Consider the following 13,053-nt stretch of genomic DNA (forward strand, 5'->3'; position numbering starts at 1 on the left):
ATCTGGTATGTTCTGCTAAAATGTTATCAGTCACAATTCTGGTTATTATCTTACAGTGTTGTCTGTCAGAGCAGTAACCAAGTTTCTGTGTATTGTAATCAGACTTTAAACGTGCCTTCTTAAGTCTTCTGTCATTATTGACAGTTATGATTTCATTCTGGTGCCTTTGCAAAATGCTGCCTCTTCAAAAAGATTAACAGAAAGAACTTTGGAAAAATACAAGTTTCTGACTTTCAGACTATAATGCTGAACTAGGTGAGAAACTGAAAAATCCTAAAGAGAAACCTGATAGCTTCACAAACTGTTGACAAAAATTAGTTACATAAGGATACATGAACTGTTGAATATGACTATGATGTTTACGGTTTCTGTCTGAAAAATTACAAATTTGAATCTGCATTTTCCAGGGGTAAGGAAAATCTTCCCCTCAAACTAATTAGGACTCAGAATAATTTGGTAAATTATACTTTTGTAAGCAAAATTGAAACATTTATCTTTTTTTCTCTATCTGCTCCCTCCAGAGATTGTAACCTCTTACGTTTCCAGCAACTTTATCAGATAAATAAGGAAAGCTACCTCACCAACAGGTACAAAAATCTCAAGGTATTTGGGGGACCTTGCTAAGGGAGAAGTTCACCTAGATCTGTAATGTGAGACACGTGATAAGTCTTTGCCGTGACTTTCCTAGCCTTGAGAGGTTTGTTTTTTAAAGTTCAATCTGAAACTCCTTATAAAAGTTTCAACAATGCAAAAACTTTTGATCAATTATAGTTATCTAAATATCAGGCCAAGTTTCTTTGAGATCAGACTTATTTTGCAACAGATTAGTCTTAATTGGAATATATGTGGTAGAAATGAGGTAACTTTGGAGATAAAAAGATTATATTTCAATGAATATTAAATCCCAGTTTTGTTAATGGAGGTCTGTATTTACTGACTCACATCCCACATAGTCCCTTGTCTTTATGCTATACTAATGTAAGGTTTAATTGAATTGTTGAAAGAAGACTCTAAGTTTTGTTTCTGAAGCTTATCTCAGTAATCTTTGGATGAAGATGAGATGCTCCACGATATGATCTTGGGGATTATATAAACTGGACATTTTATATACATATATATAAAATACATATTATATATATACTGGACAAGACATACTTTAAAGTACCTTCTCCAGCCTGGATGAAAGGACTTTTTCTCAGGTACTCTTTAAGTAGCTCATGTATGGTGAATCTGAAGGTAAACTGACCCTTGGATTATTTCCCACTTGCAAAGGCCCCTACACCATACTGGTCTATAGAGAGGACTGCTGACCTCAAACTCACCTTAAAAGGATGTTCAGATGTTCAGATACTTATACCAGGATGAGAAGACAGCATCAAAAGCAGACCGCTTACCCAAGATGCAGGACCTGATTGGTATGATCATTTATAATGTTTTCTTGACTTCTTGGACCTTTGCGTATGGACCAAATGTTTTCTATCATGGAGACAATCCTAAGCTAGTTTTTAAAAAATCAGTCCAATTGCTGGGTTGGGGCCAATTATCTGTGTCTAGCACGTGTAGATTACCTAGGTGGATTTCTCCACTCCAAAGCTCTAACTGGACAAGCCTTAAAAAATTTTATTTTAGAGAAAGAAAGTTCAGTCCCATTCAGGCTACTCTTGATATTGCTAAGTGGGATCCTCTCACCTAGTCAATTAATAATACCTGCTCTGGTACTGGCCATAAATATGAATTTTCCTCTAAGTTATTCAAGATGAATCAGAGAAACAAGCACAAATTCAGCCAAGGAGTAAAACCTCCCACAATTATGGGATGGATTTATGTGGTTAAAACTAGGCTGTGGTCATTTAAGATTTAAAGGGAACCTTTATCTTGGGAACAATTAAATTATACTAAGGATAACCAGCCTAGTAATTAGAAAATCAGGTAAGAGCCTTATGGATAGTGCCAATATATAACGTCCTTGAAAGATAAAGATTAGAATAGAATGCTAAGTCACTTCAGTCGTGCCCGACTCTGTGCAACCCCATAGACGGAAGCCCACCAGGCTCCCCCATCCCTGGGATTCTCCAGGCAAGAACACTGGAGTGGGTTGCCATTTCCTTCTCCAATGCATGAAAGTGAAAAGTGAAAGGGGGATATACTGGATTGCACCTAATGGAAGTTCTTGGTTTAATTCTTACTTATGACTTTAATAATACTGCTAGCTATATTATTTGTACTTTACCTGTATTACAAGATTATTGTTTCTTGCATTACCAAATGTGTGACTGAACCACCAATAAATATAATGATGACTAGGTGGTTTGAAGCAGTTGATCAAATATATAGCTCTAAATGCAATCAATGTTTGTAATAACATAACTCTAGATATGGGAAGATATTACAAGAGGGAATTTTTCCTCGACCATAACAGATTGAGTAAGACAGGTTGGTCCAGAGCCCTTTGATTACTGTTGATAAACCCAGTCCAGTAGCTGCACATTAAGTGGCTTATCAGAGAAATCTTCACCAGACTTAGGAATGAGCCTTCCTAGTACTGTGGGACAAAATGGTCTTGAAAGGTCTCCCCAAGTATTGTTGAACTTATAACCATGAGGGGGCCCTGTTAACTTCAAACTGGCACTTGCCATCTACCTCCACAAGGATTAAATCAAGTGCTGCTGCAGCTGCTGACCTTCAACACCCCCTGAAAGGAGTCCAGGGTGAAGAACAGAAATGGGGGTGGGGGGACCGGCACCACAGGTCTGCGGATAAAATATTTTCAGGAGCTGATTTTATGGGTCTGCTACAGTCCTTCATGGTGAAGACTGATCCTGGTGACTGGCAGGAAGCTTCGCCAGACTAGTAGAAACTCTCTGGGAAAATATGTGCTTGATTGCATGTATTCTCCCTTCACCAAAATCACGTATATACTGCCCTTCCCCACCGCCTCTTCCGAACAGCGTCTCAGCTTTCTGAGGTGCTATCTTACGGAATGCAGCCTTCATTTTACCTCAAATCTTAACTCGCAACTCTCACTTGCACAACATTTTAAATTCGACATCATCATCTAGCCCCCTGTCCTCCTGTCCCCACCCCGAGTGGGGAAACACCAGAGCCAGGGAATCCCGCATCCTCCTGGTTTTCCCCGACGGCGGCTGCCCGGGGGACTGGGGGAACTCCGCAGGTTCTGGGGGTCTCTCCCCCCGGCACAGTCCCTGGACCCAGCCTCCCTCAGATCGTAAGCTCAGCTCCCCGCTCCCGGTCCGCGCTCCCGCTCCCCGCTCCCCGCTCCCGGAGCCCAGCCCTGCTCACCTGCTCTCCTCCTGCTCTCCTCCTCTCTGCTGCCGCCTCATCGCACCCAGCAGGACTAGGGGCTAGAATGTGAGCCGGAAGGGATTCCGGGGCGCGTCAGCCGTGGGGGGGTTGGGGCTACCGCCGGGGTCCGTGGTAGAGCCTCCGACGTCGCCGGGTCCCCAGGCCTCGCGACTGGCTGCGAGCTAGCCGGCCGCGCCAGTCCCCTCCCCGCTTTCATCCTGTTCCTCCTCCCTCCCCTTTCTCCCTTCTCCTCCCTCCCCCAGCCCCACCCCTGCCTCCCTCCCTCTCCATCCTCCGTCCTCCCCCCCCTCCTCCCGCCTTCCGGGATCCCACCTCCCCGACCCCAATCCCTAGCTCTGACGGCCTCCCGGATAGAGCTTTCAGAAAGGCACCAGAATCCAGGCCCCAGAAGAGGGGTCAAAACACGCCTCCGCCGGTGCCCATCGCCCTCAGCTCAGCCTTCCCAGTCCCCGCGCTCCCCCATCCCCTTTATCCTAGCAGAGGCTGGCTGACTCTGCAGAACTCTGGGGAGGGTTGAGTCTGGGTAAATCTGTGCCCTCCCCACCGTCTAGGGCAGGTTCAAACCTTATTACAACTTCTTTTAGAATATAATAATGATAATAACATTGGTAGTACTACTAATAAATCTGTTTGTCCGTCACTGCAGGCCCTCCTTTTCTGTTCCCACTTATCTCGGCTGGTACTATAAGGAATATGCGCGATACACACACCTGGGGATGCTTAGAGACTTGTAGTCAGAGGCAGACATCTTTCCTAGACAAAGCGTGCCCCCTCCCCTATAGATCTTTACACCGCAGGCACACACAGACAGACCCACAAAGACAGACCCTGCTCAAACGCACACAGAGCTGGACACGCAGACTTAGAACAGACGTGCAGACACCAGCAGTGCAGACCCTCACAGACGTTGTCTAACACACAGGCATACCCCCAACGCGGCAGCCTCTCCATGGCGGAATCCGGGGACTCTGTGGCCTTCAGCAGGCGGCGGGGCTGGGAATGCTGGACAAATGCTAGCCTGGGACTCTGGGGACCCACACTCAAGGTGGGGAGACTTCTTTGACAGCCCAGGGTCTTGCTTCTTCTACTCAGGACCAGGGAGGGTGGAGGTTGGTATCAGCTCACATACTCGCATCCTCTCCAGCCCTGACTCAAGTCTGCACAGCCAGGACCAGTTGACACATCGACAACTGTTCCCTGTATTCCTCGTAGGATGGAGTCTAGCTCTCTAGGGAACACACACACACACACACACACACACACACACACAGCCCACACGCGCAGTTTCCAGATACCGAGCCCTTAAAGACACGGCCGGTTTTTCTTCGGCTGCCCGTAACAGTTCGGACCCATTCTCTCTTGGAGCCTGGACGGGACAGGCTGCCAGTCTCGAGTGGAAGACCAGCTAGCTTGGGCGCCTTAGTGTAGAGCTCTGTGGCTGATTCAGGGTGTGTCCTTAAGGGGCGGGACCAGCGCACCCGGATGGAGCGGTTTCTCTGGCTCCCCGGGGCGGCGCCCCGGAGCGCAGCGCTGGGCTTGGGTGAGGGAGGGGCTGCGGCGGGCTGAGGGCGGTGTGTGCAACAGAGTGTTCGTGCGTGAGAGCCCTTGTTGGGTTCGCTTCTTCCGTATCTCCTTTTCCGGGTTGCAAAAGAGCCACGGGCTTCCAGCGTGCCCGCTGGACTGAGACTGGGATTGGGGCTAGAGGCACAGCTCATCCTCCCGTTCTTCCCTGGTCCCTTGCCCGGCCGCCCACCCCCATCAGTAAAGAGACTCGGCCTCGCACAGATATAGTTTATTGAACCGGCCCGGAGGCACCGTGGTGCAGCGGGCCCAGTTGGCACTGGAAGGAACGCAAGGAAGGACAGGCAGAGGCGCGGCTCTACATCGGGGAGCCCCGACGTGGCGGCCAGCGCGTCTCTTCATCTTTTCCCAAAGCACGTCAGTTTTTACGTGCCTAGGTGCTCCACGCCCGGCTGGAGGAAAGAAAGGACACAGAAGAGATTCTAGAGAGGGGACTCGGGCCGGGGAAATAAAGACAGCCGAGGGGCTGCGTACTCGCTGGAGGTGGCAAGCCCTGAGCCCGAGCTGCCCAGAGGAGCCCCCTTGACTCGCGGGTGGGGGTGGGTTGGGGAGCAGGTGGGTGGCCTAGGGGAGGGGCAGGGCCGCTAGCTGCTCGTGTAGTAATCGTAGTCGTCCTCCTCGCAGGCGTCAAAGGGGCCGGGCGGGCTGCGAGGCGCGCCGTCCCGGTCGGACATGGGGCGCTCCCGCAGGCGCACAGCGTCATACAGACCCTGCGGTGGCTCATCCAGCAGCACGTCCCGCTCCGAGCGGGAGCGCTTCAGGAGGCCCACGTTGCGCAGCAGCAGCAGGACGGGCGCATAGAGCAGGTTGGCCAGGCCCATGCCAAGGCTAAGCTGTGCAAAGCCAAGCGAGTGCACGATGTGGCCCGCCACGATGGGCCCAAGCGCATAGGCCACGCAATAGGAGATGTCGGCAATGGCGTAGACGCTGCCATAGACCGAGACGTGGCGCACGTCCACAAGAAAGGCGAGAGTGGGCAGCAGCGCGGTGTCCACTAGCGCAATGCCGAAGCACAGGCCGCAGAGCGAGATCACTAGCGGTGCGAAGGAGCGGCAGGCAGGCACCAGGCACGAGCTGGCGCCGATCACCGCCAGCCCAAAGGCGCCATACAGCCACTGCAGGTGTGGGTAGCGCGCCGCCAGTCGCACGGTGAGGTAGACGCCTAGCACGTGCGGCACGAAGGCCGGCAGCCAGGCTATGCCTGCCTCCCACTCGGATGCTGCCATCGTACGTTCCATCCACGTGGCGATGGTGGGCTCCAGAAAGGCGAGGGGGATGTTGCAGGTGGTGAGCGCGCCTGCCACCACTGCGATGTAGGGGTCCAGCATGAGGCGGTGGATGGGCGTGCCCACTGGCAGGTTGGCTCGCGCCCGCGCCGCGGCCGAGAAGGGTTTGGCCACCACCAGCAGCAATAGGGCGTCGAACAGCGAAACGGCGGCGAGCACCAGAAAGGGCGCAGACTTTCCGGCGAACTCGTGGAGGAACCCTCCGAAGGGCGGCGCCACTAGGCTTCCGAAGCTGATGAAGGCCAGCGCCAAGCCCAGGGCGCGGCTGCGCTCTGGCTCCTCCGGATACTTGTCTGCAATCATGGCAATGCCAGACGTATCCGCGAAAGCTGAGCCAAGACCCTGCAGGCTGCGTGCAGCGAAGAGCGTCGCGTAGTCCTCCGCGAAGGCAAACATCACCGTAGAGGCGAACAGTACGCCCAGGCCCAGAAGCAGTGGCAAGTCATAGCTCATGCGGTCGATGAAGGTCCCACTCAGGGGGTTCACCAGCAGCTGCAGGATGGCCTTGGAGGCAAACAGCACCCCGATCTTCACGTCCTCGTTGTCCCTGGGGTGTTGGGGCTTCACAATAGACTTGGCCGGCATAGCAGCCGTCGGGGGCTCTGAGGTGTTGACCGTGACGGCACTGGCATTGGTCGGAGTGGGCGGCGTTGGGCTGGGGGTCGGGGTGGGCTTCTCGCTGGCCGCGTGCACGTAGTAGGGCACGATGGGCACGATGACCATATATAACATGTTGTCCAGGAATAGCGCCACGCACACGATGACCAGCACCAAACGCCGCTGCCGCCGGGGATCTTGCAGTGCCGCGCCCACCGCCTCCGACAGCTTGCTGGCTGCCGCCGGGGCCTGACCCGCCGGGGCCTCCGGTTCCATCACCCCCACCCCGCCGCTCTTCCGAGGACGCTGCCGCCGGGGTCGGGCGCGGGCGCCCTGCAGTGCAGAGACGAAGGCGCGGAACTTCGGGGGACCCTGCGCGCCAGAAAAGGCAAGGACCCTACACAGCGAGGCGCCGCCGCTGTCCGGAACCAAGCCCCGAGCCCGCCGCCGCTGGGCTCAGGGTTAGTCAGGAAAGGAGGGCTGGCCCAGGGGCCGGGACCGGAGCCTGAGCGCGCTGTGCCTCGCGCGCGCCGGGAGCCGCCCCCGCAGCGCTGAGAGGCCGCCGGTGCCGGCCGAGGGGCATACTGCTGCCGCCAGCCCGCGGTTTGCTCGCCCCGCCGCTCTCCCCTCCCCTCGCGTCGGCTCTTGCCTCCTCCTCCGCTGCCTACTCTTTTTTTTCCCTTTACACTCGGGGCTGTGACGCGGCGAGTCTCGGCCCCCGAGTGGTGCCCGGGCCACTTGCGTCGCTCATGCTAATACGGCGTCGGCGGGGCGGGGGCGGGGGGCGGGGCGCTGCCCGGAGGGGCTTCCCTCCCCAGATGCACCCAGGCTGGAAGCCCAGGAAGGGGTCTCGGTGTGGAAAGAGTCCTGGCCAAGCCCCTGAGGATGGGTGCGCCGCGCGACAAGCGGGCTTTCGGCCCCAGCAGTTCTAGGACTCGTGGGGTCCGCGTCCGGTCTCTCCTCGCGGAAAGGGGCACACAGCTACCGCTTCCCCCCGGCCCGGGGGGAGAGGGGGGAGCTAGGGGCTCCAGATCGCCTCCTCAGTCTGCATCTCGGCGCACAGCGGGTAAGGAGTCCCCGAGGTGAGCCGCGGCTTCATCCATCTGTTCTCTCAGCTGGACTGCGGGGCGGGAACTGGAGGGGCGCCGACGACAGACTCCCCCTACCGTTTCTCTGGCTCCGCCCCCCGGCCCCTTCCAAGCCGGGGAAGGGAGGCTCAGAGATTGCTGGACCGGGTTCAGACCGACCGGCCCTTCGGGAGAATGCCACAGCAGAGAATTCCTGACCATGAACCTTTGGGAACGCAGGGGAGAAGTCGCCTCGTCCCCACCCAAGGCCCTCAATATCAGCTCTGTCCCGCCCACCCTCCCGCTTTCCTCACCACCCTCTCCTCACCAGTGCTCCCCCCCTTCCGTTTTAACTGTCTGGGTCCCCCAGCTCCGCCTCCTCTCCCTTCCCTCTCCGCACGCCCTCCTTGTTCTAACTCCTCCCAGGATGTCCCCGCACTACACCAAGGCCTCCCTCCCTCCAGTGAGGTCCCGCCCCCTTCCCACCCCCACCCCCACCTCCAGTCTCTAGAGCTACCTCCAAGTCCCGGGTGGGCTCAGGAAGTGATGTAGCCATGGTCTACCCTCGGAACTGTAAGAGACCCCGCGTGGGCGCCGCAACCACTTTCCAGGCAGGAACCATCAGTTTTGCTCCCAGCAGAGGCTCAAGCGGGGAGCTCATCTTAAGAGGGCCACACCCACTGAGACACCCAGCTCTCAGCACACAAGGTGAGCAGCCCCGAATGTGCGCTGGGCCTAGTGCGTCCCCAGCGTTGACCGTGGATGGCACATCGAGTCCATGTTCTGGTCTGCAGACTGCCCGGGAGAGAGGCTCTGAGTCAGTGGAGGCAGGGAGATTTGTGCTGTTGAGATTACAGTTTGTCTCTTTCTTCCAGAGTCAGAGAGAATTCTTCCCATCCCTCTGGCCTCAAAAACACACTACAGTTAGGTTCAGCTTCTTCCCTAACGGTGCTCCCCACCCCAAGGAGACATCAGCATGCAGTGGAAAGAACTTGAGGCAAAGGTCTGAGATGGCTCTTGGCTCTGCCACATACTAGTTAGGGTGTCTAGAGGGAAAGGGGGAAACCACTTCCCCTCTTCGTCCCTCAGTTTGTTTATCTGCAAAATGGATGATGATTCCTACTGCTTAGGATGCTTGGGACATAGTAATGTAAGTGCTTGCTGTGGGTATTATTATCTGTAAAATGTGTTGTTTTATCTTTGTTTTACAGATGTGGGTCTTGTGAAGAGCAGATAAAAGTTTCAGGGGGTATCCCTGGCTTCCTAGCTAGTCCCTCTGGTTAAGTTGTCCTGGCTGGTGGGAGGCCCAGAAGGCACTGGAAAGCTAACTTCTCTTCCTGAGACAGCTATGGAGAGAGGTGATGGAGACCAGCACACCAGGGTGAGAGGTGGCAGGCAGCCTTGCCACCTGTCACCCAATCTCTTCATTCACCCCAGGGAAGGAGAAGAAATTCTTCCACTTAAGGAGCTGCTGACACCGGCTCTGAAGTGTCCAAACTGTCCTTGGTCTGAGGGAGGGAAGAAGTTCCAGTATGGACACAGGCCTGCCTCTGGATGATCTTGGGCAAGTCACAGCCTCTCTCTGGGCCCCAGCCTTGGTCTCTGTTAAGTAAGGGGTTTGGGGACTCCTAACTTGCCACAGCCTTCAGGGTCAAATGGGTGCTATAGAAGGGCTCTGTATGATATAATTATTTTACATTTTATTTGAAAGCCATAAGTCAATACACACCCTCTCCAGCTCATTGCAGTCTCTCTCCAGCTGGCTTCACAAATATATGTCACCTGCCTCGTGCTCTCTGGTCATTTGAGTTTGAGATCCCTAGTTCCTTCTGACTCTCTCATTATGAGGCTTTTAAAGGCACAGTCTTTCAACCTACTGAGCAATTATTATTTATATTGTTTGCTTCATGTGATTTGAAAAAGGGAGCTTGAAATTTAAGGCAGAAATTTTCTGTTTCGTGGCTAAAGAACAATGAAATCTTAGAGAAGGGTGACTTTCCCAGGGCTTTCAAGATGCAGATCTCTTCTGGCCCATAGAATTCATGACTATTCCTGAGCATGACGGCAAGTTATCTCTGGGCTCATGCGTAATTCCCCAGTCCTCCTTCCCTCTAAGGCAGGAAACAGGCTCATTTATTAAGCACATCTCTGTGCCAGAGGTGTTGTGTATGTTATTTTGTTTAACTCTTACTCAACCCTGGTTCAGTGTGGGTGCTATTCCGCCTGTCTTATTGATGAGGACGTTGGGCTTGGCGAAGCTGGACCATGTGCCTGAGAGTCCAGCAGCAGAGCCTGGATTTAAACTGGGGCCATGGGTCCAGGCTTCTGATCCTCATGCTGCTTCCAAAGCACCTCTGCTGCTCGTTGTGCAAGGCAAACACACTCTCCCTGGCAACGCTAAGGAGAGGGGCAGATGAAGATCCATGGAAGGAAGAGGAAAGCTCCTTAAGGAAACTCCAGGGACACCAAACTCCCTCACCCAGCTTCCAGCTTAGAAGGGCTCCCCACCCATGTATCAGCAGCCCCAAGGGCTAGGATGGAGGAGTTAGCAGGGAGGCCAAGACACCTTGCCTCAGCAAGAGGCTGAGGTTTGGCAGGAAGGGAGCAATCTCCATTCTGGCCCTGGCCTGCAGGGAGCTGTCCAGGGTGCTGGCGCTGGCTTTCCAATTCGCCAACCAGCCTCCCACAATGGCCCCAGCCCTCCATCTTCCTGCACCTGTGACTGCTTCTTCACTAGAACTCTTAGTAAATTCCTTCCCAGAGACTCCTGTATCTGAGCATGATTTGCAGTCGAAAGGGAACTTCCCATCCAGTTCTGTAGGAGAAAATGGAAGCGTTTTTTTCCCCTCTTTTTTTCTCAACCAGATATAGTAACTGTTGCTACAGAGTACATATCTGGTACTTGATATATAAGTGGAATGACTAAAGGAAGAAACTTACTTATAAGATACATAAATGTGTTTATATAGTGCTAGGCACTGTTTCAAGCACTTTACAAACATTAATTCATTTAATCTTTTTTAGTCAACCTTCATAATAACTTTTTACAGGTAGGGACACAGAGGTATAGAAATTCATTCACAGCCGGAAAGCTCAGAAGTTGTGAAGATAGAATTCAAATGCAGGCTAGTGCCAGCATCCAGCTCTCAGCAACCATGCTGTCCTGCTCCAGGATGAATGAAGATTATGAGATGGCCTAGCTCAATGCGTGACACTTAGTGAGAGCTTAATTATTGTTGCTTTGTATGGATTGGTGCCTTCTTACTGATGATCTTTCTTCTCATTTTATCCATTGTTTATAGTTGTGACCTCATTCTGCTAGGAAAAAGAGTCCTTTCCACTCTGTACTAGAGCCATAGTGGAGCTTGTTAGGGACTTGGGGGGTCCTGGAATATGGCAGCTTGGGGAGAAAGTGAAAGGAAAGCCATAATGCACCTGTGCCCAGGTGATGTGTGGTGTGTGTGTGTGTGTGTGTTTGGGGCAGGGGACTCCTGAGGGAATGATGTGTGGAGGGTGCTGCTTTGGAGACAGGCATCAGTCCGTCCTGGACTCTTTTCTGAGAAGGTCATGGACCAAGTCACTTCCAGGGCCTTGCCATTTGTTGCTTCATGGAGACATCTGTTCCCGGAGATGTGAAACGGCCATGTTTCTGTGGAGAAGCAGGTTGATGTTGGTGGCAGCGTGTGGGCGGGGCACCTGCTCCTGATTTATTATTTCTTTGTCTCCAGAAAGCACTTAAGGCTTAGTTCCAGTGATGCTCATGAGCTCTCTGGATTCCAGTACTGGGAGTGGGGGTGCAGTTTACCCTGCCCTCGCTATCCCCTCCCTTGTGTGCTTCCTCAGGAGGGCCTCAGGGCCTCAGCATCACTTAATTAATTTAGGCTTCCCTAGCCACATATTTTCAGATTCAAAGGAACAGAGCGGCCCTGTCAGCCTTTCCCGGAAGCCTGTGAGTCTGGTGGCTGGAAGCCAGAAGGACTACGTGCCCGCCTGCCCTTGGCCAGCCCGTCCTTAGGGGCCAGACCTGCCTGTGCACAGCATAGCTAGGCTCCAATGGGAAAAGAAAGGGGTTGTAGTTCCTGCGCTGCGTGTGGGACTCGTAACTCCTCTGTACAGCTCCCAGAGAGGGGGCTGCCCCGGCCTGCTTTCCTGTAAATCACTGAGTGGAAGCAGAGCCTCAAAATCCCCTTTGTCTCTGCCCCTTCCACTCACTTCTCACCCCAATCCGATGAGTTTCTCAGGTTTATCTCCCTCCTCCATCAAGATCACCCCTTCTCCTGGCCCAGACACCATATCTTCTCCTGCACTGGGGCAGCCAGCTACCCACTAACCTGTCCCTTCCCTCCTAACCCGGCCTACTCACTCCTGCATGGATGCCAAACTTCTTTTCTCTGTAAAGTTTCTGGCACATTCTCAGACACCAACAGACCTTGCAGGGCCCCTGCTGCCCAGGACTACAGTCCAGCTTCTTCTCCCAGCCTCGTGACTTCCCACCACGTTCCCCCTAGCCCCTATCCTTCCTGTCTTCCCGGTTGGCCACAGGAGCTCCCACCTCTGCACTTTGAACGGGACGTTCTCTTGGTCCAGCCCAGCTCTGCCTGATTTTTATACTTCCCTGAGTCCTGAATTACTGTGAATGACCTCCTTTTCCTCTCACCTTGAATTCTGTTGTGTCTTCTACTCCTCTTCATGAATTTATCACACATGGCGTTGGACTTCTTCCCCAACACCCAGCCGGAAGCTTCTTGAAGGCAAGATCTGAGTCTGGGTATCTAATAACAAGATTTTGCTTTGTACACATTCAGCAGAGTGCTGGTCATAGGACTTTGCATAGGAACTGATGGGTCAGTGGTTTATTAATCCATCTCTACATTTATTAAAATGAAAATTAATCACATAAATAGTACATAAATAGAAATTGCTTGTAGAGATGGCTCATAGAAATTAGGGCATTATAAATGTTTCTTTCTGGCTCCCAACCCTGGTTTGTTCTATTACCTCATAGATACTACCACTGTTACTGTTTTTAATATGTATTTTCCAAGCCCTTTCTAAACCCTTTCTATACATATCCATGAACTCATATAAAATGTAATATAAACAGCCTCTATATTTAAATAAACATATTTTTACATAAATGCTGTTATATATGTATCATTCTGCAGTTCTCTCCTTTTCCACTCAACAATGTATCCACT

At 52.7% G+C, this 13,053-nt stretch overlaps 2 protein-coding genes across 11 annotated transcripts in view; both read right to left on the minus strand.

The window, feature by feature from the left end:
* The window catches only part of CHAT (choline O-acetyltransferase), a 65,731-nt gene extending 60,967 nt beyond the window's left edge, over positions 1 to 4,764 (minus strand). For 3 of the 10 annotated variants that reach the window (XR_015156698.1, XR_015156699.1, XR_015156700.1), the window contains exon 1: positions 3,301 to 3,536. Coding sequence is in view for 6 of the 10 variants with exons in the window: in XM_086381647.1 (XP_086237773.1) it covers positions 3,301 to 3,341 (41 nt within the window). In the remaining 4 variants the exon portion in view is untranslated. Of the gene's footprint in view, positions 1 to 3,300; positions 3,539 to 4,252 lie in introns of those variants that run through there. The other 7 variants (XR_015156701.1, XM_086381651.1, XM_086381647.1 and 4 more) reach the window with 6 other exon arrangements.
* A 147-nt stretch (positions 4,765 to 4,911) lies between these two features.
* SLC18A3 (solute carrier family 18 member A3) lies at positions 4,912 to 8,180 on the minus strand. Its single transcript, XM_086382902.1, has one exon. It carries the CDS (start codon positions 7,062 to 7,064, stop codon positions 5,490 to 5,492), a length of 1,575 nt encoding a protein of 524 aa, XP_086239028.1. The 5' UTR covers positions 7,065 to 8,180; the 3' UTR covers positions 4,912 to 5,489.
* Between the last annotated feature and the right edge of the window lie 4,873 nt (positions 8,181 to 13,053).

Source organism: Bos grunniens, chromosome 28, assembly GCF_055505025.1.
Source record: "Bos grunniens cultivar Pamir isolate PY7600 chromosome 28, Bosgru_T2T1.0, whole genome shotgun sequence".
In the NCBI taxonomy this organism is placed as follows: domain Eukaryota; kingdom Metazoa; phylum Chordata; class Mammalia; order Artiodactyla; family Bovidae; genus Bos; species Bos grunniens.